Raw genomic sequence first — 26,946 nt, 5'->3', positions numbered from 1 at the left:
AACCTGTCACTGTGTCTCTTTAACACCTTGGGGTGCTCCATCTGGGGCCTGTTGCCTTTTTCCCTTCCTCACCCTCAACCAGTTACATTCCTGCTCCCTTCAAATCCAAATCCAAAGAAGCTGCCGGTTCCCAATCCACCTTCTGCTTCTCACCCTGCCCTGCCAAATTAGTTAAAAGACTTAGCTTTTTGTAAAATCTAGAAAATACAAGAATAGTATGTACTTCGTGGGGATATTGTAAGCACTAAATGAATTTGTGTGTGTACAGTGCTTAGAGCCCCGCCCAGCTCATGGTAAATGTTGCATGATTCCTAGAGACTGCTATTATTGGTATTCTTATTGCTTCCTCAGGTGTGTCCTTGTGGGAAGTGACAAGTGCCCTCTTTTCCTAGAGCTTGGGGAAAGCCAAGTGAAGGGAGAAGGAAGCCTGTGCCCCTTCTTGCCCCACTTCCATTCCGCCTTTCTCCCCGCCCCCACCCAGGTTCAGAGATGCAATAGCATAGGAGGATGCGTCTCTTTCATTCCTGTTTGGGAGTGGCATTGACCATTGTACTAATAATTCTGTTCTGTACCCAGCCACTCTGCCTACTCAGTTTCACAGGAAAGACTGAGAAGGGCCAGGTTTCCTCCTTAGGGAACACCTGCCATGTGCCTGCTGCGTGGGGGCCAAGCCGTGCTACCCTCCCTGCAGCTCCAACTCTGTTCCTTCTTGCCCACTTCCACCAAGAAGCTGGGTGTGTCCCTCTGGGACAGAGTCCATGCCAGAAGGTTACAGGAGTGGGTGTAAAAGCTGGAGATAAAAAATAGACAGATCTGTAGCACATCCAGAGGTCTTGACAACTGCTTGTTTGTTGGGGAAGCAAACCTCACTTTCATTTTCTTTGGGAAATCCCAGTCTCTTAATGGAGGAACTCCTGCCTCTGTCCTCTATAATTCTGCCTTGTCCAGTTCCCATTTTAAAAATGAAACTCACTGTAGCAATGACAGGGGAGGAGAGATCTTTGGAAGAAGTTCTGAAATGGGTATGGGTAGGTTGGGTGTCTTTAATAGGGGCTGTGAGAGGTAAGGCATTGAGAAGAAGCACTGGGGCAGATAGGGAGTCTGGTCCCAGGCCAGGGTCCAGTGCAGGAGAGAGAGGGCTTTCTGTAGCTGGTGGCAGCACAAGTCTTCGCTTACCCTTTCCTCCTTAGCCCTCTCTCCTTCAGTTATGACTCTGCTTCCGCAGTTGCAGCCCACTGGGTGCTTGGCTTCCCCTGGTGATCAGAGGCAGGTGTTCCTGTCCCACCTCTGCCCCACCCCCACTAACTCTAACCCTGGTAGCAGGGGATCCCCCCACGTCCTGCTGAGAATTTCAGCCTCCCTTAGCTAGCTTGGGCTGGTCCAGAGGCCTCTCCTAGATTGGGGGCTTTCTTTAGGGCCAGGGCAGGAAGAAAGGAAGACTCCTTTGGTCCTTCTGCCATCCTCCCCTCAGTTACTGGCCCCTAAGGCTGAGTTGACATCAGCAAACTGTGCTCCTTATCCCCAGGATCAGTGGCCCCTCTGGACATGCCTCTCCTGGAAGGTTCTGTGGGAGTGGAGGATCTTGTCCTCCTGGAATCGCTGGTGGAGGAGTCATTGCTCAAGAATCTTCAGCTTCGCTATGAAAACAAGGAGATTTATGTGAGTGTCATATGGGTGTCTATGGCGGTGGATTTGTGGCTGGAGAGGTCACAGGCTCCTGCCTTACCCCCCAGCTGATTCCCTTCACCTTCTTCCTGGCTCCAGACCTACATTGGGAATGTGGTGATCTCAGTGAATCCCTATCAACAGCTTCCCATCTATGGGCCGGAGTACATTGCCAAATATCAAGACTATACTTTCTATGAGCTGAAGCCCCATATGTGAGTAGACCAAGGGAAGGCCAACAGGGCCCCAGCTTTTTGACACTGAGGCATCCTAATTTCCTCTGTCCCTTCCCCTGAAGGGGCTTCTCCAGCTTCCCCTTCCTTCCCTGACCTTCTGGAGGTCCCTTCCAAGCCCTGTCACATCTTGCACAGTCTGCTCCAAGTAGAGAGAGTGGGTGAACCTGCGTGCTGGAGATTGAGTGAAAGATGTTGTCTTGAACTGGCTCTGCAACAGTCATTGTCCACTTCCTCCCCACAAGCTACGCATTGGCAAATGTGGCGTACCAGTCACTGAGGGACAGGGACCGAGACCAGTGTATCCTCATCACAGGCGAGAGTGGATCGGGGAAGACTGGTGAGGCCCCTGGCTGGGGGAACACATGGAGTCACCTCTGGAACTGCTTTTTTGTCTCTTTCCAAGCCAGTCCTAGACCTGACCCTCCACCCTGCAGAACTTCCTTCCCACTTTTTCTGACTCCAAGGGGTGGTGAGGCACTGGAGTGAGGAAAGTTAAGGAGGCGGGGGTATGGGCTGGTCCTGGGTGGGGACCCACAAGTGTTTCTCCTTCACAGAGGCCAGCAAGCTGGTGATGTCTTACGTGGCTGCCGTCTGTGGGAAAGGAGAGCAGGTGAACTCTGTGAAGGAGCAGCTGCTGCAGTCTAACCCAGTGCTGGAGGGTGAGAATTCTGGTCTCTGGCCTCTCCACCCTCCACCTAGCCCTCAGAATCACTCAGCCCTAGACCCTCTTTTCCAGTGCTGCAAAATCACTGCTCTTGTTCAGCCCCCAAGAATCTATTGGCACGAGGACTGGAAGCCCTTCCTCCTCTCACTTCTCTAGAGTTTCACTTCTTCCCTCCTCACCTCTGCAGCTTTTGGCAATGCCAAGACCATTCGCAACAACAATTCCTCCCGATTTGTGAGTAAATGTCTCCCCACCTGGGAGGAGAGGATATGGGGGCTTGAGAGGGAGGAATGTAGCACAGACCCCTCCTGGGCAGGGTGGTCAGAAGAGGAAGAAGCTAAGTCGCTCTCTCTGGTCTCTCTCTGAAGGGAAAATACATGGATATTGAATTTGACTTCAAGGGATCCCCCCTTGGTGGTGTCATCACAAACTGTACGTGTCTTCCCATTCCACTGACCTGTCTTCCACCTGCCTCGGGGAGCACTTTCTGCTAATCTGTCCCTGTAGAAAGGCAAAATGTTAGACATCAAGTAGACTTCCCAACCACTAGTAATGCTGGCAGAATTGGAGGGAAGCCTCGGTATCTCCCAGCCCTCAGGATGTTTTCTAATTATCTGCCAGATCTGCTTGAGAAATCCCGAGTGGTGAAGCAGCTCAAAGGAGAAAGGAACTTCCACATCTTCTATCAGCTGCTGGCTGGAGCAGATGCACAGCTGCTGAGTATGTTCTTGCATGGGGAAAGTGTCCTCATGAGTGACACATGGCAAAGTCCCAACCTTCATTCAGTCCCAGAACCCCTGTTCCCTCTGAGCCCCTGAAGCCCTCTTCCCTTGATCCTCCCAGATTTTCCTTGCTGCATTTCCCACTTCTGAGCCTCACCCACTCGTTGGGAAAAAATTCCTTTACCCGCCTGTTCTCTTCCTTTTCTGGGTTTTATTGCCAGGGATATGGCTTCTTGCCTTTTCACTGTTCTTATTCCTGTTTCTTGTCTGGGTTCCACTTTCCCTGAGCTGGCTTCAAATATGAAACACTTGTCTCCATCTACTTTCCTTTCTACCTTCAATTTAAGGGGATTTAATTAAAGCAGGGAATCAGGCAGAGTGTTGTAAGTGTTCAGGAACTTCCATTGAGCTCCAGTTGAAGCTGTCCTGGGTCTACATCTGCCTCACCTAGGACCCTGTTCCTGATTTTCTTTTCATCGATTCAACATCTCTTGAGCACCTACTATGATCAAATATTATGCTAACCTCTAGGGAAACAGAGTTGAGTAAGACATGACCCTGTCCTTGAAGAACTTACAGTCTTTTAGGGATAAAAGGTATGTGAGCAGATCCATTGTAATATTGTGTGATTGGAGCCATCAGGCCTGTGCAAGTGACTGTAAGAGCAGAAGGCCTAGAGCCCCTTGCCTTGGCCTAGGGAAGAGTCCATTGCAGCCTGGATGCTGGACTGGCCTCAAGTGGCTCTGGGTGGACATCACTGGAGAGTCTGGTGGACTTTAAGTCCTACTAGAGTTTGCCTCCCAACCTTCCCTCTGGCTATGAGCACCACTTGGGTATCTGGCTCCCAAGAATGTCTCTTTGGTTTCTGGTGATTCTATGCTGGACCTGTGCTATATTCTTTTCCACTCTTGGAGATCTTTATGATCTCCAGGAACCGCTGCAGATATCGTGCTCATTTCTAGCTGAATAGTTTTGGTAGTGTTCAACTTGTCTGCATCACAGGAATTAGTGTCTTGTTCTGGTTGGTTCTGTCACTATTGGTTTAAATCAACTCTGGATGAAGTCTCCCAAGTGTCATTATCCCCAGACTTTCTGACTCATTCTCCCTCCAGATGCCGCTCCTTAGCAGGCTCTTGTTTCAAAATTTGTGTGCCAGGGGGAGCTGCCATTAGAATATAGTTTGAGAGATACTCCCTGATTCTCAGGTCATTTGCATACCAGATAATTGACATCCCTCAAACTCCATGATTAACCCAATCCTTCCCGTCCTAGGGAACAGCTTTGATCATTCGTTTGATTCATTTATTACAAAGAGAAAACTTCCTAACTGCCAGACAGGCACACAGAATATGGAGATGAGAAACAGTCCCAACACACAAGTTGCTCATTTATGGGAGAGAGAGAAAAAAACATAATCTAATCCATATATGGGCTGGGATAGAGATTCGCCAGTGGGGAACGCAAGAGAGCCACTTGGCTCAGGCCCTCAACATCAGAGAAAACTTTTTAGAAGAGGTTTCAGGGTCAGGGAACATCCTACCTGCCTTTATTGGTGTTCAGTGTTCAAACAGTGAACGAGCAACCCAGGCCAAGAGTTGAGGCTGGGGGCAGGCAGGAGATATAAGCTTACCTTTCTCCCTTTACCATCACCCTCCAGAGGCACTTGCATAGGATGGAGGGGTTGCTTATTTGTTATTGTTTAGGACCCTGAGAGTGGGGAGAAGAGTTAAACAGGCTTTTGTTTCATAAAAGTTGGGGGAAAACCTCATCAGTATGAGTGTCAAAACCCTAAACGCTACTTAAAAGTGTACTTAAAAATTTAGTATATTAAGCAGAGTGCAGTGGCTCACACCTGTAATCACGGCACTTTGGGAGGCTGAGGTGGGTAGATTGCTTGAGTCCAGGAGTTGAGACCAGCCTGGCCAACATGGCAAAACCCTGTCTCTACTAAAAATACCAAAATTAGCCAGGCATGGTGGCATGCACCTGTAGTCCCAGCTACTCAGGAGGCTGAGGCATCAGAATCACTTGAACCTGGGAGGTGGAGCTTGTAGTGAGCCAAGATTGCACCATTGTACTCCAACCTGGGTGATAGAGTGAGACCCTGTCTCAACAGCAACAAAAAATTAGTCTATCATTATAGGGATTAATTATCCCAAAACAAAGGAGGCAGGGGAAGAACCCAAAACAAAAATGAATCCATGAGGGCAAGGGCTGTGAGGTGTCAAGGCAGCTGGAAGGCTCCAGAGAGCCTGGGTACTAACCCTCTTCCCCAACACTGGCCCTTCCAGAGGCCCTGAAGCTTGAGCGGGATACAACTGGCTATGCCTATCTGAACCAGGAGGCATCCAGAGTGGATGGCATGGATGACGCCTCCAGCTTCAGTGCTGTACAGGTGGGTACCCAGGGTGGGGCAGGCTTGGGCCCTTAGGTCATCCTCGATTCTCACTGGACTGGCACCAACAGTTCAGGTTTTGATTTCTGTTTTCTGCTTAAGAGTGCAATGGCAGTGATTGGGTTCTCGGAGGAGGAGATTCGACAAGTGCTAGAAGTGACAGCCGTGGTGCTAAAGCTGGGGAACGTGATGGTGGCTGATGAGTTCCAGGCCAATGGGATACCAGCAAGTGGCATCTGTGATGGGAGAGGTCTGCACCCTACCCTGCTGGAGCCCCAACACAGGCCTTGAATCTCCTACTTTGAGTCGTGTCCTTCTACCATCTCTAGCATAATTGACTTCACCCTGATGCAGCCCCACTCAGCCCACTCCTGAGTTCTCTGCTAAACAGACTCATTGAGAACTCCCAATGAAATATATTGGAATGAAGTTTTGAAATGTGATAGACCTAGGTCTGGAAATTCTCTGAGTCTGAGTTGATTCTTTTGCAGAATGAGGGTAATGACACCTAATTCAGGAGATTCTCATGTTAAAGTAGATGATGCACGCAAAGTGCCCAGATCCCCTTTTTCCTGCCCCCTAGCTCCCTGAGATTCTTCCAAGGGCCATGTTTTGGGTTGGCTGCAATGACTTCTCCAGTGAGACCCCGGGACACCAGTTTCTCAGGCAGTTTCACTTATCAGATTGTGGTCCCTCCCCTGAGAGAAAGCTGCCTCTAAGGACATGCTGTACTTTCTCATTACCTCAGAGGTTCAGGAGATTGGGGAGATGGTGGGCTTGAGTTCAGAGGAACTAGAGAGAGCTTTGTGCTCAAGGACCATGGAAACAGCCAAGGAAAAGGTGGTCACTGCACTGAATGTCATGCAGGTAAGGGGCTCAGTGGAGTGGAAGGGTCTGTTTTGACTCTGTTCTGTGATGGCACCCTAACCATCTGGGCCTCATCCACAGGCTCAGTATGCTCGGGACGCCCTGGCTAAGAACATCTACAGCCGCCTCTTCAACTGGATAGTGAATCGAATCAATGAGAGCATCAAGGCAAGTGCCCACTCTGCTCTCTCAATGCTCTCCTGTCTGCCTTACCTTCTTGCCCAAACCTTGGTTTCTGAGATGAGCAGAGTAGGGAAGATGACAGTGAGGGTACAGTTCCTTCCAATGGTATGTTGTCATAGAAGCATCACTGACTTTTGAGTTAGACAATCTGGATCCATCATCTACTAACCAGTCATGTGGACTTTCAATTTCACAAAGATTCTGGCGCTCAGTCTCCTGATTTGGAAATGCCCACTAAGAAACACTAATGTGCTGGGTGTAGTGGCCCACACCTGTAACAGGACGTTGGGAGGCTTGGGTGGAAGAATTCCTTGAGGTCAGTAGTTCAAGATCAGCCTGGGCAATATAGTGAGACCCCAACTCTATATTTTATGAAAAAAAAGTAAATAAAAACTATTTAAGAAACAGTAGTGCATGCCTACGTGCTTCACAGGGTTTAATGAGGATCGGATAAATTATGTAAATAGTTACCATATGATTCCACAATTTCCACTCCTAGATATGTATCCAAGAGAACTGAAATTAAATGTCCTCACTAAAATTTGTACACAAATGTTCATAGAAGCCTTATTTATAACAGCCAAAAAGTAGAAACAGCCCATATAACCATCCGCTGATGGAGAAATAAACAAAATGTGGTATATCTGTACAAAAGAATGTTATTTGGACACAAAAATAATGAAGTACTAATACATGCTTCAAGATTGATGAGCCTTGAAAACAATGCTGAGTGAAAGAAGCTAGTCACAAAAGGCCACATTTTGTTTGATTCCATTTATATGAAATGTCCAGAATAGGCAAATCCATAGAGATGGGAAGTAGGTCAATGACTGCCAAGGGCTGAGGGGATAGGAGTATAGGGAGTGACTAATAATGGGTATAGGATTTTCTTTAGGGGCTGATGAAAATGCTCTGAAATTAGGTAGTAGTGATGGTCGTAGAACCTTTCAAATATATAAAAAGCCACTGAATTGTACATGGTATGTGAATTATATTCAGTAAAGCTGTTATTAACAAATTATCCTCATGGAAGTGCTGTCTATTTAGAGGTTATTACTGAAAGGTAGTAGGATAAGAAGGGATTTAAGTCTAGGCTTGGGTAAGTACCTATCCTTCTAAAATTTGACTTTTTCATCTGTAAAATGGGAATACTAATACCTTATAAAATTATGATAAGCCTTAAATAAATACATGGACTCTTTTGTAGAATACTCTACAAATATAAGAGATGGTTATTGTCCTGAGAGGTTTTAATGTCTTTCTACCTGGTACCATGGGAGCACCCTCCTGGACTCTATCTGTATCTTCCTTTTCCTCATTTCCTCCCTCTTTGCTTGTCCTCTAGTGGGTGGAGGAGGGAGAGTAAAATCACAACGTTCCTTTCCAGTTTGGCAAAGCTCTTGCTAATTCTGTTTGCCCCAAACTCCAACCCCATCTGCTCCAGAAGGACCTTTCCCAGTGTGCAGAGGGGGCCTGTTCTCAGATTTATCTTTCCCTCCTCTTCAGGTGGGCATCGGGGAAAAGAAGAAGGTAATGGGAGTCCTTGATATCTACGGTTTTGAGATATTAGAGGTGAGAGCACCTCACTTTAGCACCCTGCTCGCTTAGGTTTAGAGGTGGACAGGCTCATGGCGGGCAGGTTGGGGGAAGTTGTGAGGGAGGGGTGGTAGGGCTGAGAGGGAGAAAGTGTCTTGGAGTGAGCTCTCTAACCTGTGCACCCTCTTCAGGATAACAGCTTTGAGCAATTCGTGATCAACTACTGCAATGAGAAGCTGCAGCAGGTGTTCATAGAGATGACCCTGAAAGAAGAGCAAGAGGAATATAAGAGAGAAGTAAACTAAGTCTTTTCTACTTCCCCCTCTTAAACAACTTCTAGGCATATGCCCGAACTTTTTTTCTCCTTGTTCACAATTTCTTCTAAGTCATCCCTGGATGGGAACACAGAGGACAAAATGTTGCCCTTGCATAGTAGATCATTCCAAGGAGCCGCGGTGGCTCAGGCCAGTTGTTCTGGTGCTTGAGGAGGCGAGGCTATGCGTTCAAAGCCAACCTGGGCAACGTAAGAACCTCTCATTCATTTAAAAAAAAAATTTCAGTCGGGCACAGTGGCTGACACCTGTAATCCCAGCAATTTGGGAGGCCGAGGTGGGCAGATCACCTGAGGTCAGGCGTTCAAGACCAGCCTGGCCAACATGGTGAAACCCCATCTCTTAAAAAAAAAAAAAAAAAGATAGATCATTCCAGCATTACCAAGTAGCGCTAATCCTCTGCTCTCCCTCCTCCATTTCCATGGCCTACCATCCAGGCCAGGCAGGCAGGGGGCACATTGATGAAAGGGTGCATGTGTGGAAAGTCCTGACAAGAGGGAAGTGACAGCTGTGCTTGGCCTATGGCAGACTGTGAGCCAAATATAGAAAGGACATTTCTCCTGGGCTTGGCCCAACCACATCTCTTTCTGTGCCCTTCTCTAACATCTCAGAGCCCTTGGTCTCCCCCAGGCCCTAGCTACTGTTGCTGTCCCTTCTTGTAACACCATGATGCCAGACTTCCTCACCAGAAGTGCCCCATGGCTCCAATATCTATGGCTAGGTGTTAGAAAAGCTCTCTGATTGAGCTCATTCCCTTCAAAGTGTTAATGGCTGAGTCTCACGCATCAAAACCCTCCCAGGGATGTTCCCTTGTGAGCTCTCAGGAATCAGTTGTAACAGAATTTCAGGCAATGTGGTCACAATGTGTGAAAAAGTTTTTTTAGTTGTTTTGTGTGTTTTAATTTTAACAGTTTAAATGATCAAATACATAATACATTCCCATGCTTCAAAATTCAAAAAGCTTAGAAAGTATATAAGGAAAGGTTTCCTCCTACTTCTGCCCCTAGACTCCTAGTTCCCCTCCCTACCCAGAGGCAACCAACATGGGCCTCCTTTCAGAAGTCTCTCACACATATGCAAGCAAATTTATAAATATATTTTTCCACAAAATCTATACAAATGGCAGTAAATACACTCTGTTCTGTACTTTGTTGTCATCACGTAACAAGATCTTTCCATGTCAGTATGTAAGGATGCTTTTATATAGTATTTTAAGAATATCATAATTCCTTTAACTTGGGGAAGGTATTTTGGGGATGAAGTGGGAGGGCAACTTAATTTAATTCTGTTTTCTGTAAAGATCTGTGATAGAGGGAGGAAAGAAAGACCTATGCTTCCCAGCCATACCTGAGAATGTCTCAGCCTGGGGCATCTGGCCCTTGGGTGGGATTAGGAGCTATCCTGTCTGTGGGCCTGATGCCCAGCAGGTCCCCAAAGTAGAGAACGATTATCTTTGTGTCTTCTGCTTTTTTACCATTCTTGCTTTTCAAAAAATTATTTAGTCTCAAAGTCTCATGTAGGTAAGGTGGTTCCTAAAGAGTAGCCCTAGACCAGCAGCATCAAAATCACCTGGAAACATGTTGGAAATACAGATTCCAGGCCTATATCCCAGACCTGTTGAATCAGAAACTTAGGGAGTGGGACCCAGCAATCTGTATTTTAATTGCCCTTCAGGTGATTGTGATGCACACTCAAGTTTGAGAATCACTGATATAAATCATCGAAGATGTAACCCATTAGCCCTGTTGTTTGACGATAAACTCTCACTCATGTGCTATGGTTTTATAGAGCACAGAGTTGTGTGGCCACTGTTCCATGTACACATGTATCCTTCCCCACTCCCACATCGGAAATCTCTATCCTAATCTTCACCCAACATTTTACACTTTCGTCTCCATCCTACACCACCTACAGGGATCTCTGCACTGTCTCACTCTCTCACAGCTGCTCCAGTTCCTTCCGTGTGTCTGTCTACCCACCCCACAAATTCTCCACCAAGCTTGGAGGGATGGAGACAAAATAGAAATCATACCAAAGACCCTGTGAACTATGGGGCTTTCTGATGTCCTTTGTTGGGTAGGTGAAAGGCTGGATCTGGTGAGGTCTCTGGAGACTTGTCTTGGACCGGTTCCCTGTAATTTGTTGTCTCTCCCAACCAGGGCATACCATGGACAAAGGTGGACTATTTTGATAATGGCATCATTTGCAATCTCATTGAGCATGTGAGTTATCTTTCTTCTACCTGTGGGACTTGCCCTTCCAGGCTGCCTGAACATCCTTCCCCTGTCTCTTCCTGATTCCCCACTTGGTAAGCACAGTAAAGAGGGCAGAAAATGAGAAGGTGGAAGAGGGGGCAGCAATGAGAACGTGGACATCTTGGAGGACCAGATTTAGGTTGGGTTTCTTTTGTTTCCCTGGCCCAGAATCAGCGAGGTATCCTGGCCATGTTGGATGAGGAGTGCCTGCGGCCTGGGGTGGTCAGTGACTCGACTTTCCTAGCAAAGCTGAACCAGCTCTTCTCTAAGCACAGCTACTATGAGAGCAAAGTCACCCAGAATGCTCAGCGTCAATATGACCACACCATGGGCCTCAGCTGCTTCCGCATCTGCCACTATGCGGGCAAGGTGAAATAACAGGGCTGGAGGAAAGAGATTAGGGCCCAGGCCCAGGCCGAAGGCAATACGGGAGGAACCTGGGGAAAGTGAGAGTGTGGAATACTTCACAATGAGACCGGGAGGGGCCAAGTGCTAGGACAAGGTTGTGGGGTCTCCAAACCAATAACTGCTCCTTTACAGGTGACATACAACGTGACCAGCTTTATTGACAAAAATAATGACCTACTCTTCCGAGATCTGTCACAGGCCATGTGGAAGGCCCAGCACCCCCTCATTCGGTCCTTGTTTCCTGAGGGCAATCCTAAGCAGGCATCTCTCAAACGACCCCCGACTGCTGGGGCCCAGTTCAAGAGTTCTGTGGCCATCCTTATGAAGAACCTGTATTCCAAGAACCCCAACTACATCAGGTGACATGCTGGCATACAGGGGAACATGCTACATATGTGATGGCATGTGCAGGGTCTGTGTGCTGTAGAACATGTTCGTGTGGAGGTGCCTCTGGAATAAGGATATTAGAAGTCCTTTCCTCACAGAAAACAGAGCCAGATAAGGAGCTGAGAGTCCATAGGAAGAGAGCATCAGATTCAGTAGGGAATATTTAGAAGTGAGTGAAACTGGGGAGGCCAGTGTGTCTACTTTCTTTGAAAATTTTCAACGAAGTGGACTGTGTGAAGCACAGGGGTGTAGGATGGGCTACACTAGAAGTGGTGTCAGCTCCTGAAGCCTGTACCTTACCCTGCCTCCTACCCAGGTGCATAAAGCCCAATGAGCATCAGCAGCGAGGTCAGTTCTCTTCAGACCTGGTGGCAACTCAGGCTCAGTACCTGGGACTGTTGGAGAATGTGCGGGTGCGACGGGCAGGCTATGCCCACCGCCAGGGTTACGGGCCCTTCCTGGAAAGATACCGATTGCTGAGCTGGAGCACCTGGCCTCGCTGGAATGGGGGAGACCGGTAAGCCCCCGTGGGGAGACGGGCGTCAGGAAAGGGCAGTGCAGGAAGAGACCTGGGGGAAGAGACCTGGAGGTGTCATGCACATCTGTTGAAGCTGGGTGAATGGATACTTGAGGGAATGAATTGAATGATCACTTCTTGGAGGCTGAAAGGATTAGGGGAAAGGTGGAAGAAGATTCTCTCCTGAGGTACCCCTCTGCAGTTCTCCATCATTTGCTTCCATAGGGAAGGTGTTGAGAAGATCCTGGGGGAGCTGAGCATATCGTCAGGGGAGCTGGCCTTTGGCAAGACAAAGATCTTCATTAGAAGCCCCAAGACTGTGAGTTAGAGAATGCACTTGCATTTGGTGAGGGTGAAAGGTGGAAGAGTGAGAGTCCACCTGAGAAAGGCTGGAGGGGGAGGGAGCATGTATAATGTGGAATGGATAGAGGATGGCAAGCTTCCTGTCTGTAGGAACCTTATCCCTGGAAACTGAACTTTTGGATTCCTAAACTGCACTGAACCTGGGGAGCTCCATGCTGCATGGCTCTAAGTGCCTCTGCCTGAGGCAGAACTCTTGAGGGTTGGGGTGATGGGCTGCTCATGTCTGATTTCCCAACACCTAGCTCAGTGCCTGCTACAGAGTTAGAGTTCAGTAGATGCTTGTTTACTGAATGAATAAATGAATGAACTAAGAAGACAAAGGAATGATCAAATAAGGCCTGGTTGGGAAGCCTCAGTACTGTTGGGATACAGGAGAGGAAAGCACTGTTCCTCTGGGCCAGTCTCTGTGTCCCACCCTTCCACCTCTCCACAGCTTTTCTACCTCGAAGAGCAGAGGCGCCTGAGACTCCAGCAGCTGGCCACACTCATACAGAAGATTTACCGAGGCTGGCGCTGCCGCACACATTACCAGCTGATGCGAAAGAGTCAAATCCTCATCTCCTCTTGGTTTCGAGGAAACATGGTATAGTCACCCCCAAAGTCCCACCTCGTTCACTGTAGGGTGGGAGGTGGCTCAGGAGGTGCCATTTTTCTAACAACTCCCATGTTTTCTACAGCAAAAGAAACGCTATGGGAAGATAAAGGCATCTGTGTTGTTGATCCAGGCTTTTGTGAGAGGGTGGAAGGTAATGGGGAGTGGAACAGGGGTTTCCTCACATTGTTCCTCCTGGATTGTGCCACCTGCTGGCTAGAGCAGCAGAGAGCTAGTCCTACCTGCACCCAGGCCATACCTCTGTCCATGTGTGGGTGGGTGCCTGGCAGTGAGAGGTCTGTAGGGGAGACCTGTGTAGGTGTCTGGGTGTGTAGATGCCTAACTTGGCAGCAGAACTTTGCCTTCTGCTCTAAGTGTCCTCACTGCCAACTTATCTATTTCCTCTCTCCAGCTACAATCTCAGCTCTTTATCTTCCTCTGTTCTTTATGTGGTTGAAAAATAGTAGAACCTCTTCTAGAATCTGTCTTTACTTTGGCTCCTTTCTTGTACTTTTCTGCCAGGCCCGAAAGAATTATCGCAAATATTTCCGGTCAGAGGCTGCCCTCACCTTGGCAGATTTCATCTACAAGAGCATGGTAAGTGGTAGAGGTTAGGGTGGATGCTGGGGGTGAAGCAGGGAGATACAGATTTGGGAGATGGGTTTGAGAAGAGGCAACCCAAAGCTTTCCTCCAAGAGTTTCCTCAGTCAGCATGTACTTAAGTCCTAGGAGAAGAGGGGCTGGGCAGCTACCTGCAGGGAGCAGGTCCCAGTGCCTTGGACTCAGGGGCAGAATCAGATAGCAGTTTGGCATGAGTGCACACTGCAGGTGACCTTATGGCAGAAAGACGTCTCAGCACACCCATCATCTGGTCTCATGGACAAATAGGCTTGTGAAGAGCCTGGGGCTGGGTGTTTAACAACAGTTAAAGAGGCTAAGCCTCATTGAAGAGTAGAGTGATCCGCACACTAGCCCAACCTCCCAAGATCCATTTTAGGGTTGGGGTGAAGGTGGAGGAATTATGTCTTCCTTTTACTTCCTCTGAAACTATTGTGGGCAAGTCAGAAAGTAAATCTTAGGAAGGACCTATCCTAATTCTGGAGGACTTGGGTCAGGCTGGGTGGGAAGACCCACCTGGAAGGCCTATACAATCAAACTTACAGGCAATTCCCAGGGGGAGAGAAACAGAGACAGAGAAGAGTAACTTCTGGAGATATCAGTCAGATAGTAATGGTGTTTCTGAGAAGTGTCAGGGAGGAAACCAGGGAGGGAGAAGCACTTCCAATGAAACCCTGGGAAAGGCCAGAGAGAAGGAGGAAGAGCACAGGGTCTTGGACTGAGGCTGGAGCAAATTGTAACTGTTAGGACCCTGACTGTGCTCATTCAGACATAAGACACATTTGCTTGCAGCCGCTCTTTGTTGTTCGAGAATCTGGATCCCCCAGCTCAAGAGAGGAATGGGTCTGAAGCTCCGGGCCTCTTTTTTGCCTTCCTGAGCCTTCATTTGCTCAGCCTCTTTCCCTCCCCAGGGAACTTCCATCTTCCAGGTCTCTTTAGTTGCCTGCTCGCCTCTTGTGTTGGTGCTAGAGCATCTGGCTTCCCACCATACGTGCTTCTTGCTACACACCTGAGACTTGTAATCTGATTTTGCTCTTATATCCTGACTGCTATTCTTCTTCCTTTTCTTTTACCTGTATATTGTCAGGCAGCTTCTAAATGTCAACCCAGAAGCTGCTGGGTTTAGACCAGGGTCTCAATAAATCACACCCCCACAGAAGCATGCAGCCACTGGGCACTGATCTCCCCAGTGTTTCTGACTATTCCAGTTTGCAATTGCCTTGACCGTAGCTAATAACAGTACCCATTATCTTTTGTTTTATTCTTATTTGTTTAGTTACTATCACTCTTGTCACTGAGGCTGGAGTGCAAGGCATGATCTTGGCTCACTGCAGCCTCTACCTCCTGGTTTCAAGCGATTCTCTTGCCTCAGCCTCCTAAGCTGGGATTACAGGCACACGCCACCATGCCCAGCTAATTTTTGTATTTTTCGTAGAGACAGAGTTTCACTATGTTGGCCAGGCGGTCTTGAATTCCTGACCTCAAGTGATCTGCCCATCTTGGCCTCCCCAAGTGCTGGGATTACAGGTGTGAGCCCCTGCGCCCAGCCTATTTTTTTTTTTTTTTTTGAAGTGGAATCTTGTTCTGTCGCCCAGGCTGAAATGCAGGAAGCATGATATCAGCCTCCCTAGTAGCTGAGACCACAGGCACATGCCACCACACCCAGCTAATTTTTTCTGTTTTTGGTAGAGATGTGGTTTCACCATGTTTCCCAGGCTGGTCTCAAACTCCTGAGCTCAAGCGATCTGCTCATCTTGGCCTCCCAAAGTGCTGGGATTACAGGTGTGAGCCACTGCACCTGGCCTTACCCATTATCTTTTGAACACCTACTATGCATTAAGCTCTTTACATGCATTAACTCTAATACTTTCAACAACCCTGTGAGGTAGGCTCTTTTCTTTCTCCCATTTTATAGTTAAAAAGCCAAGCCTCAGAGAGGTTAAATAACTTGCCAGGGGTTCTACAGCTATAAGTGGTAAAGCTGGGATACAAACTATTTGACTCTAGAGCTTTTAAACACTGCCTAAGACCGTCCCCCACCCAATAGATGTTTGGGCAACCTGTGGCTCTAGGCAGACCTGGGGGCAGGTGGGCTGCATAGGGAAAGACAGAACATTCTAGATCTAGAAAGAAACAAACAATAAAAAGAAGAAAGCCTTCAGAAGCTCCATACTAATTGGAACAAAAAGGATTATGACAGCTGCTTAGACATATTTGTTGAATTATTAATAAATAAAATCAGACCAGGGACTGGGGACTCCAGGGTGATTAGAGGCCTTTCCAGGCCCAGATCCCATGGACCAAACCTACCAGACTTGTAGTCTGAAGCTACAGTGAGCTTGGATAATTCCTGCAGTTACAGTAGTTTACTGTGTGTTCTGCCTCTTTCAATTTAATTTTTTAACCTGTTGATTTTCTTAGGTGTGGTAACAAAGTTACAATTGTGTAAGAGAATGTCCCAGTTCTTGGGAGAGGCATGCTGACATTTTAGGGTAAAATGTCATGATATCTATAACCTATTTTAGGATGGTAGGGTAACAAGGATTTGTGTAAATGTGTGTATGCATGTATTTATATGCACATATATGTGTGTATGTGTTAGAACACACAGTGCAAGGTGTTAACATTATCAGTCAGTGAATTTAAATGAGGGACATACAGTATACAGATGTTAATTATATCAATTTTTCCAACTTTTCTGTAAGTTTAAAAACTTTCAAAATAATAAGCTTTATTGAATTTTTAAAACTTACATCATATTATGCTACTACTCTGCATAAACTCTCCAACAGTGTTCCATTTCACTCCTTACCATAGCCTACAGGGCCCATCATGATCTGCACTGACCAACTCTCTGATCTGATCTTCTCTTTTTTTTTTTTTAATATATATATAAATGGAGTTTTGATCTTGTTGTTCACGCTGGAGTGCAATGACGTGATCTCTGCTCACCACAACCTCCGCCTCCTGGGTTCAAGTGACTCTCCTGCCTCAGCCTCCCCAGTAGCTGGGATTACAGGCATGTGCCACCACGCCTGGCTACTTTTGTATTTTTAGTAGAGATGGGGTTTCTCCATGTTGGTCAGGTTGGTCTCGAACTCCTGACCTCAGGAGATCCACCTGCCTCAGCCTCCCAAAGTGCTGGGATTACAGGCATGAGCCCCCATGCCTGGCAGCTTTTTGTTTTGTTTTTCAGATGGAGTCTTCCTGTCACCCAGGCTGGAGTGAGACCTGGGATTCTGCCTTGTAACAACGCAGTATCTAGGAGAGGGAGATGTTTTCCATGCAAATAACTATAGTACAAAGACAAGTGTAGGCAAAGTGCTGTGGAGCTTCAAAGGAAGGAGCAGCAATCCGGGGCCTGGGGAATCAGGGAGGGCTTTGAGTTGGTCTCTCAGGTTGGCAGAGTTGAGTCAAGAGAGCAGCGGGAGCCAAAGCACACAGTCATCATTCTTGGGCTGGGGAGGGGCATGGGAAAGAGTCCTGTTTGGGTGGTGTGCCCGGGGAATGCAGGGGTCCTGTGACATGAGGCTGGGCTATAAGTGTCATGGAGGAAACCAGGGAGAGAGAAGCACTTCCAGTGAAACCTTGGGAAAGGCCAGAGAGAAGGAGGAAGAGCATGGGATCTTGGACAGAGGCTGGAGCAAATTGTAACTGACCGCCACTGATTGGATATTTTACTGTGGTTAGGACCCTGACTGTTGTGCATTCAGACATGACATACATTTGCTTGCAGCACTTCTTTGTAGTTCAAGGGTCTGGATCCCTCAGCTCAAGAGAGGAATGGGGCCTCTGAAGCTTTGGGCCTCTTCATTGCCTCCCTGAACCTTCATTTGCTCGTTCTTCCTTTGAATGGCGGCTAATATGTTTGGACTTGACTGATGTGAGAGGAGGGGAAATTTGGTACCTAGCCAACAGCCAACACAGTGGCTGCCACCTGTAGGCAATTGTGAACAGAGGGAATAGAAAGCTACAGGAGTAAAGCAATGAGACCAGCTTTCATATTGGTTCCTCTTACGTCACTGCCCTGGGTAGCAGGTCTCTGGTTGGAAATAATCCTTCTCTCCCTCCATTCTCCTATTCATGCTCTTACCTCCCAGCCTCAAGCCTGCACCTAATGTTGAAAAAGATCTAAGAGGTGACTCCTTTCCATCTCTTCAGCAGCACCCCTTGCTTCTCACTGTGGGTTAACTTCCTCCTTTGAAGTAGCAGGGTCTGGGTGCCAGTTTGCCTGTTAGGAAGTGTTTCTTCTCATCACTCCACTCCCAATCCCCCTGCTCCCAACTCAGGTACAGAAATTCCTACTGGGGCTGAAGAACAATTTGCCATCCACAAACGTCTTGGACAAGACATGGCCAGCCGCCCCCTACAAGTGCTTTAGCACAGCAAATCAGGAGCTGCGGCAGCTCTTCTACCGGTGGAAGGCAAGTGGAGCCCAGGAACCCCTCCTCTCATTTCGTCTTTTTTTTTTCCTCCCGATGATTTTCCTCTTTTGCCTCCCTTTCTATGTTTTTCCCATTTAAAAAATTGTGGTAAAATCTATATAACATACAGTTTACCATTTTCACTGTGTTTAAGTGTACAGTTTAGTGATGAGTGACATTCATTTGTTGTGCAACCATTACTGCCTCGGTGGTCCTACAGCCCCGGCCTCTCCCTGAGGTGTTTAGTGCCTGTCCTTTTTTCTCGATCTCTCTCCTCTCCTGGTGTCTTCTAGTCCATGTTTCTTACCTCCCTCCCCAGCCTGCCCTCCCACTCTATGATTTTAGCTCCTGTCCCTCCTTCCCCACAGTGTAAGAGGTTCCGGGATCAGCTGTCCCCGAAGCAGGTAGAGACCCTGAGGGAAAAGCTCTGTGCCAGCGAACTGTTCAAGGGCAAGAAGGCTTCATATCCCCAGAGGTGAGGACCTCCCGGACCCTGCACAGCCAGTTCCATCAGGTGGTGGTTCTCAAACTTGAGTCTGCCTCAGAATCACCAGGCAGGATTGTCATCCCCAGGCGCTGTGCCCCTCCTCAGAGTCTCTGATCCAGCAGGTCTTGGGGTGGGGCCCAAAATTTGCCTTTCTAACAAGTTCCCCAGGTGGTGCTGATGTCTTGGTCCTGGACTATGCTCTGTGGAGCACTGACAGAGGATACGTGGACATGGGGAAGGGCCCGGGAGGACTAGGATGGGAGCTCAGGAGGTGGGGCAGAAGCCTTGTGGGGCCTTGTTTCCACTGCACACCTCCCATGTGTTCTCAGTGTCCCCATTCCATTCTGCGGTGACTACATTGGGCTGCAAGGGAACCCCAAACTGCAGAAGCTGAAAGGTGGAGAGGAAGGCCCTGTTCTGATGGCAGAGGCTGTGAAGAAGGTCAATCGTGGCAATGGCAAGGTAAAGGGCCTGCGGGCTGAACTCCTCTGCAGAACTGTGGGCCAGCAGCTGGAAAGCGGATAGTAGGCTGTGTGTGTGCCCTGCCGGGTGGGGTGGGGACAATAATCCTGCCTTTCCTCACTCTTTCCTATTCTGTCCCTAGACTTCTTCTCGGATTCTCCTCCTGACCAAGGGCCATGTGATTCTCACAGACACCAAGAAGTCCCAGGCCAAAACTGTCATTGGGCTGGATGATGTGGCTGGGGTGTCAGTCACCAGCCTCAAGGATGGGCTCTTTAGCTTGCATCTGAGTGAGGTATCAGAGTCAGGTGGGGCAGGCCTTGGACTGGAGAAGGTGGTATGCATCCCAGGGCTGGGGCAGGCCAGAGGTGATGGGGACTAGACCTTTCGCTTTGGGCCATTGCCATCCCTCAGGCTGCTCCTGGAGAGAAAAAAATGAATCCCTTCCCTGCTATTTTTCCCTCTTTCTAAGATGTCATCCGTGGGCTCCAATGGGGACTTCCTGCTGGTCAGCGAGCATGTGATTGAACTGCTGACCAGAATGTACCGAGCTGTGCTGGATGCCACGCAGAGACAGCTTGCAGTCACCGTGACTGAGAAGTGAGGCCATGAGTTGGAATGAGGGGTGGCTTAGGGCAGACGACCAGGCTGATGGTCATTGTGACCAGGATCCGAAAGTGAAGCATGTAGGGCAGGGCAGGGCAGGGCTTGGAGGTGTTTCTCAGGCCCCCAACCCTGGTTCTCTGGGGCCTCGAGTCCTCTGACTTGCGTGATGGGGGAGCTATCATGGAAATGCAGGAGTCAGGTAAAGGGATTGGCACTAGATTTGGTTTTTCTGTTCCCTCTCCAGGTTCTCAATGAGGTTCAAGGAGAACAGTTTGGCTGTCAGGGTTGTCCAGGGCCCTGCAGGTGGTGACAACAGCAAGCTACGCTGCAAAAAGAAGGGGAGTCATTCCCTGGAGGTGACTGTGCAGTGAGGAGGGGGCACGATGCAGAGATGGCAGCTGCTTCCTCCTGGCCAGCACTAACCCCCCTCTGCCCTCCTGTTTGGGAAGATCTCTGTCTAACCCCTCTGATCATGGGGCACAGCTTGGGGATTAAACTACCTTGAAGAGGACGCTTGTCCCAAACCCTTCTAATTCTCTCCTCCAAAAGTAGCTTCCTGCCACCCTCAGCCTCTCTGCCCACTAATAAAACATGTGCCTTGGAAAGGTTTGGTCAGGGTGGGTGGGTCCCTGTTCCCCATATCTTTTCACCCAGGTGTACTTAGACCCCTGCCCCCCATGCCCTTGTTCCTCCTCAAGCTTCTTGGAGCCAAGTAGTGAGGTAATAAGAAAAGAAAAGAAGGGAAATTGTCTTCAGGCTCCTTGACCGGCTGAGCTCTGCGGGGGTTTGGAGAGACTGAGGGGGGTGCGGGGGCTGCGAGGAGAGTTAAGGATGGGGCTCAGGTCGCAGGTGGCCAGTGGACTGATTCATTAAGTGTGTCCCTGGAGGGAAGAAGTGAGCATCCCTGTCTTGGTAGAAACTGGGATCCTTCGGCCATTTAGCCTGAAAAGCGGCCCAAGGCTAGAGGGCTCATGTATACTGGGGGGGCGGGGGAATGCAGGGTCCCCTGGAGCTGGGAACGCCATCACCCTTCTGCTCCCACACACAGCACAGGGCTGCATCACACCAGCCTCCATGGCACCCCCTTCCTTTCCACACACCCACGGCCAAACTGCTGCCAATGGTTATCTTGCTGGTTATCTTGCTTGACGCTGTCCCACAGCTGGGGCCTGCATCGGGTGGCACTTCACTGGGAGGCTCCCTCATCAAGACCCTCCCATGCCTGTGAACTGGCCCCTTCCTCTTCTCTTCCTTTATTTTTTTCTGCATCATCGTCATTATCTTTTTCTCACCCTCCAACGATCTCACACCATCTCATTGTCCCTGTTTCTGTGGGCTCTAATATTAACATGTAATATTTTGTAAAATGCTTTAAATATTTTTCTACTCCCCCTCATATCTGTTTTCTCATAGATTCTGTCTCGTCTCAGCCTCTCACCAGCCTGGCCTCTACCTTTGGGGAACAAGATGCTCATATATTCACAGTAAAATTTAGATCTGTGGTCTGTGGGAGCTTACCAGGGGCTGCCTTTGTCTCTGGCTGTCTCTTCCCCCTCTCGAGATCTCTACCTTGCCTACCTCTTCCCAATTCTTTCCCTTAGCTCACTGTGCCTTGAGGCTGGGGTCTCCCTCCACCTGACTTCCATCTGCAGGCAGCTCACGGCCCCTGGCAATCATGCCGGTGAAGGAGACCTGATTAACTTCTCTTCCTGCCTGCAGATTAATCTGCTCTGAGCACAAGCCACTTGCTTCTGGCACACCCTGCTCTGAGCTGAGATAGGACCTGGGAGTCATCTGTTTTCAGGCGGGTAAGGGGCTAGAGCCTGCCTTGTTTGGGAGGAGGGCAGCTCTGTTCAGAATAGGAGCAGCTTAGGCTCTGGCCAGCCTTCTTCCACCCCCAAGAACTCCCCCTATCCTTGACTTCTCAGAATCAGGCCAAGAAGAGCCTGTCTGGCTGAGAGGGGGGTGGTGACCTGTGCCTGATCGCCCCCGCTCTCTGTCTCATCTCCTGCTCCCAGGGCCCAAATTGTCGTCACTTTCCCAGTGAAGTGTCTGGTCATTTTCAGAAGCAATTTCAGAACATGCAGCTGCTGCTCCCTATCCTGCATTTCTCTCTGCAGGGCTGAAGGCACGCTCAGTTCCCTGGGCTGGGGGTGGTGGGAGAGGAGAAGGGCTAGGGCCCCAGGCCTCACTCCTGTTCACACTGTGTTCATCATGTGGACGGACTGGAGTTCAAGGAAGGGTGGGCACTTCCCTTCTCCTTTACTCTTCCATCTCTCCCTTCGTCCTCTCTTTCCTGCCTCTGCCTCTCTTGCCTGGAGCCCAGGAATGTGTATTTTCATCCCCTGAAACCAATAGGGACTCAGTTTCCCCACCTGTGTTGCAGGGTTGGAATTGGCTCCATCACTGTGGAAGAAGCTGGAGTTCTGCTGCCAGTCCTCCGCTCCCAGCCCTGCCCATGCTCTCCCAGCCCTCTCCCTTTGGTGGCCAGTTCAGCACTCTGAGTCTGGGTTGTTTCAGCCTCTGAAACAAGCCATCCTGGATTTCCCCAACCCCATGAGGAGCCATTCTAGCATCTCACAGTTTAAACCAGCTCTAGCTCAGTCTCCTGGCTTAGTCCATTTCTTCCCCAGGCTCTGAGGGCCTCTTGTTCCTTGGTCTGTGGGTTTTTCTCCAGCTGTCTCCTGGCTGCAGGACATGGCAGGATGTAGAATGCTGTCATCCTTCCACTCTTCATTGGTATCTCCACCCAGTGTCATGTATGACCCTAGCCCTGCCCTCCCCTCGCCAGTGCCCCTCTGGATTTTGAGTCCACAGGTTGTGCATGTGGTGGATATATTTAGGCCATTTCGTGTGCACAAGCTAGAGGGTCTGTTTCCACCTCTGGCCCTTAGTCAATCGCTGACTAACCTGTCTCATCACAGCACAACTGTACCCACCTTTTCCTGGCCTCATCCCTAACCCATCCTTGCAGCAAAGAGGGGAAGTTGCAGGGGAGGAGCTGCTAAGGACCCTGGACTCCAAATACCCTGCTCCTCTAGGCCATGGACATCATCTGAGATGTGGCTCAAATAAAGAGTGGGCATTCAAGAAAAGACACTTGGGGGCTCTATAACTGCAACATCCACTTTGCATGTCATTTCCATATGATCTTTGGGCAAAATGAAGCCCAGGCTGTCCTAACCCTCCAGTACCTCCCTCCCTTATCACCTCTCCAACATAGCCTAGCATTAGCTCTTTCAAGTCTTTGCTAATCCCAGAGATCAAGGGGTGATCAGCTCTCCTGCCATCCCCTTGCCTCCCACCCCCCATCCTCGGCTCCTGCCATCCTCTGTGAGATGATGCATCATCAAAGGACATTATTTATGGTGGACCTTTGCTGAAGCGCTGCTTCCGTGGTGCCAGGGCTTGGGAGCAGGGATGGATGCAGAGATTGGACCCAGGAGGCTTTTGGTCCTCAGCTCTTCACTTAACACCTCCTCCTCTTGCATATCCAACTTCCTCCAGGCTGCCTAGCTTGGGACTGCAGCTGCAGACTGGTAGGGTTAGGAGAGGAGGAGGAGGAGGGAGATGGATGGATCCAATTAGCAACAGCACTTGGGCTTCTCACAGGAATGAACCAGTCATGCCATTTGCATGTAAACAGCTTCTCACTTCTCTCCTCATCCTACCAAATGCTCTCAACCCTGGGTCCTGGCCCATGTTCTTTACCCACACAGCACTGTAATTAGCTGGGTAATGAGAAGCTTTTAATGAGGCCCCATTAGCATCTCACGTAATAAAGAGGCCTTGAGACCCAGCTGCTGTCCTTACTCTGGGATGAACATGGGGCCCTATGTAGCCACAGTGACTTCTGTCAGTACAGTCTAAGTTCCAGGGTGCATGGGGTGGGAGACAAACATTTCAGGACCCGAGCAGCACTTGAGAGGTTCCATGGTGGATCCATGTTTTGGACTATGATACAAGAAACTTTGCTCTGGCTTCCTTGTTCATTTGGTAAACATTTTCTTTTTTTTTTAAGAGAGAGTCTTAACTTTGTTGCCCAGGCTGAAGTGCAGTAATGCAATTATAGCTCACTGCAGCCTTGACCTCCTGGACTCAAGTGATCCTCCTGCATCAGCCTCTGGAGTAGCTAGGACTACAGGCATAGGACTACCATCCCTGGCTAATTTTTAAAAATGTTTTGGGCCGGGCATGGTGGCTCACGCCTGTAATCCAAGCACTTTAGATGCCAAGGTGGGTGGATCACCTGAGGTCGGGAGTTCAAGACCAGCCTAACCAACATGGTGAAACTCCATCTTAAAAAAAAAAAAGCGCCGGGCGCGGTGGCTCAAGCCTGTAATCCCAGCACTTTGGGAGGCCGAGGCGGGTGGATCACGAGGTCGAGAGCTCGAGACCATCCTGGTCGACATGGTGAAACCCCGTCTCTACTAAAAATACAAAAAATCAGCTGGGCATGGTGGCGTGTGCCTGTAATCCCAGCTACTCAGGAGGCTGAGACAGGAGAATTGCCTGAACCCAGGAGGCGGAGGTTGCGGTGAGCCGAGATCGCGCCATTGCACTCCAGACTGGGTAACGAGAGCGAAACTCCGCCTCAAAAAAAAAAAAAAAAAAAAAAAATTTAAATAAAAAAAGGAAAAAAAAATTTTTTGTAGAGATGGGATCTTACTTGCTATGTTGCTCAGGCTGGTTCTAGAACTCCTGGCTTCAAGCAATTCTCCCACCTTAGCCTCCCAAAATGCTGGGAATATAGGCATGAGCCATCATGCCCAGGCTTGTAAATATATTTTTACTGAGCACCTATTATATGTTAAACATAAAATGGGGGATAAAATGGCAAACAAAACAGGCAAAAATTCTTGCCACAGTGACGCTTATATTTCTGGGTGGGAGTGAGGGTAGAGAGACAATAAGTAAAATACTTAGCATGGTGGATGTAATAAGTTCATGAAGGAAAAAACTGGAGTGAGATATATGGAGTTTTGGGGTGGCGATAATTTTAAACAGGGTGCTTGGGGAAGGCCTTGTTGAACAGATTGTTTTTGTAGTAAATACGATATAAAAATACAGTTCTCTCCCAATCCCAAGATGTAGACGAGTAGCAGATTCTAAATCTTCAAGTCTCTTGGAGAGATGGGCCACCCATTCCCTCTGGCACAGTTAACAGTTCCCTCACAGATCAAAGTTTATGTCAGTGCAGTAAAAAGAGTGGGAGATCTCGGGTGAGACAAACTGGATTTGAGGCTGTTCTTCACTGGTTAGTAGCCATATGTACTGGAGCAAATGACTAAACCTTCTGGGCCTGTTTTCTCATCTGGAAAATGGGAATATTTCCTACTTACATGGTCATGGTGATGAAAACCAGATGGACTGCTCGACGCCAAAGCACCCTGCAAGCATTCAAACACCGCACCCATTACAAATGCTGGTCTGACGGATGGCTCTGGCTTCGATTTTGCATCTCCCCTGTCTCATTGAGCAGCAGCATCTGGCTCTGGCTCTTGGCTCTAATCCTGGCTCTGACTCTTCCCTGGGGATCTCTCCCTTGGGTGTGAAATAAGCAGATAATCGCCCTCATCTGTGTGAGATGTCAACAAGAGGCTTGAAAGGTCAGAGGAGAAGATGTCTGAACTGCAGGGAGACGGATTAGAGTGGGGAAAATGTAACTTCGAGGAAAAAGGGAAGCAATTAAGAGATCAAGGCCTGGGAGGGGGTGGGGGCAGTGCAGCCATCAAGTTCTGTTCATCTTCTCTGAGATTATATCAGGAGAAGTCTAGAAGGATGCAGCTAAATCCAGCTGCTTCAGGGGTCAAAAAGGATTGGGGTGGGAGAGGTATGACCACTGGTGAGGAGCAGAGGGAGGCTGACACTGGAGCTTTCTTCGCCCAATGGCAGGGGAGGGGTGTGCCACTCCCGAGGACCACTGTGATGGGGCAGCTCCCTCTGGGAGGAGGATGGGAGAGGACTGGAGGGAATGCCAAACTCACCTTCTAACCTTCAGGGGCCTGAGCCTGGTTGACCTGGGTTGGGAGGTGCACCTTCCTGAGACTGTCCTAGCCCAGGAGTCAAGCCTGAAGTCTAAATGGCAAGGAGCTGGTGGGTGAACAAGGTGGGAAAGAGGCCCAGGGTCCACATCTACTGAGCTGGACTCAGGCATGGAAACACTGACATAAGACTCATTGATTCATAGGAGAGAAGGTAGATAAATGTATTTAATATGTATGTATGAGAGCCTTACAGAATGACCCAAATATATAGAGGAAATTGCCAATTTTTATGTTTATGTTTTGCAAAGTATGGACAGCTGTGTAGAAATATGACTGGACAGAAAGGGCAAGATGTAATGTTAACAGACTGAGTGGGGAAACCCAGCAAGACATGTCTGTTGAGATTCCTCCTGGCCTCCTGCATTCCTTCCTTCTGAGTGTGGAGCAGGACCCTCTCCGGCATGGGGGTCTTATTACCTAAGTCAAATGAGGTAGGTCATACAATTTTTTATGGCCAGTTTTTACATAGTGTAATTTTAGGTTTTATGGCTGGCTTTCGAGAAAAGAGGTTCTGGTTTTTACAGCTGACCTTCGGGGAGAATGGGGCACAGAGATAGGAGGGCAGGAGAGGGTCGGAGAAAAACTGCTTTTGTGGCTGCTACTGAGCCTTCATTTTAGGGTATTGTCTTCTGAGTCCCGGCATTCCTCAGTGTGAAAATTTTAAAAGAAATTTTATGGTCCAGAAATTGAGTTGGTGAATTGTCTTATAAGCCATGGATCTTGTCTCTTAGTCCTAAGAATAGGCCCTGCTAGTTAAATAGTTATTAGTTGTGTCTCGTTTTAGGCAGTGGTGTTACAGATGGGCTTCCACCAAAGCCAGGCCTCTATGTGATATCAGTAATCAGTTATTTAGTAAGAGGCATTTTTATATTAATCAATGAATCAATAAATGTATGTTTCTTATCAGACTTAGTCTGTTCTATCAGTAATTCCAAAAGGGAGGAGTTCCCCCTTCCCATCATGTCCTGACCTAGTTTTCAGGTTAATTTTAGAATACCCTTGGCTGTGAGGAGTGGTCCATTCAGATAGTTAAGGAGGCTTAGAATTTTGCTTTTGGTTTACAAAGTCATGTGAATTAAACAGACATTTGAGTTAAAGTTTTTATTTTTTTTTAATTTATTTTTATTTTTATTTTTTTTTGAGACGGAGTTTCGCTCTTGTTACCCAGGCTGGAGTGCAA

General features: G+C 48.5%; 2 protein-coding genes across 3 annotated transcripts in view; both read left to right on the top strand.

Annotated features, from left to right (window-relative positions):
- Positions 1–1,610, top strand: part of NEMP1 (nuclear envelope integral membrane protein 1) — a 30,229-nt gene extending 28,619 nt beyond the window's left edge. Inside the window, exon 10 of the mRNA XM_074402763.1 lies at positions 1,526–1,610. The gene's annotated coding sequence lies outside the window, so the exon portion shown is untranslated. The remainder of the gene's footprint in view (positions 1–1,525) is intronic.
- MYO1A (myosin IA) lies at positions 1,546–26,672 on the top strand. Of its 2 annotated transcripts, XM_010337211.2 has the most exons (27): positions 1,546–1,659; positions 1,765–1,880; positions 2,144–2,238; positions 2,456–2,560; positions 2,753–2,799; positions 2,934–2,997; positions 3,187–3,285; positions 5,579–5,682; positions 5,785–5,932; positions 6,431–6,549; positions 6,631–6,717; positions 8,239–8,304; positions 8,460–8,564; positions 10,760–10,822; positions 11,024–11,224; positions 11,396–11,622; positions 11,967–12,167; positions 12,393–12,486; positions 12,964–13,113; positions 13,208–13,276; positions 13,645–13,719; positions 18,030–18,164; positions 18,533–18,639; positions 18,981–19,113; positions 19,256–19,408; positions 19,586–19,713; positions 19,964–22,097. In XM_010337211.2, exons 1-27 carry the CDS (start codon positions 1,546–1,548, stop codon positions 20,088–20,090), a joined length of 3,132 nt encoding a protein of 1,043 aa, XP_010335513.2. In that variant the 3' UTR covers positions 20,091–22,097. The 2 variants fall into 2 exon arrangements, with proteins under 2 accessions (XP_010335513.2, XP_074258863.1); XM_074402762.1 differs by lacking the exons at positions 1,546–1,659; positions 1,765–1,880; positions 2,144–2,238; positions 2,456–2,560 and adding an exon at positions 22,106–26,672 and having other exon boundaries at positions 2,567–2,799; positions 19,964–20,075.
- The last annotated feature ends 274 nt before the right edge of the window (positions 26,673–26,946 follow it).

This window comes from Saimiri boliviensis, chromosome 7 (assembly GCF_048565385.1).
Source record: "Saimiri boliviensis isolate mSaiBol1 chromosome 7, mSaiBol1.pri, whole genome shotgun sequence".
NCBI classification, from domain to species: domain Eukaryota; kingdom Metazoa; phylum Chordata; class Mammalia; order Primates; family Cebidae; genus Saimiri; species Saimiri boliviensis.
This window is presented reverse-complemented; position numbering and strand designations above follow the sequence as displayed.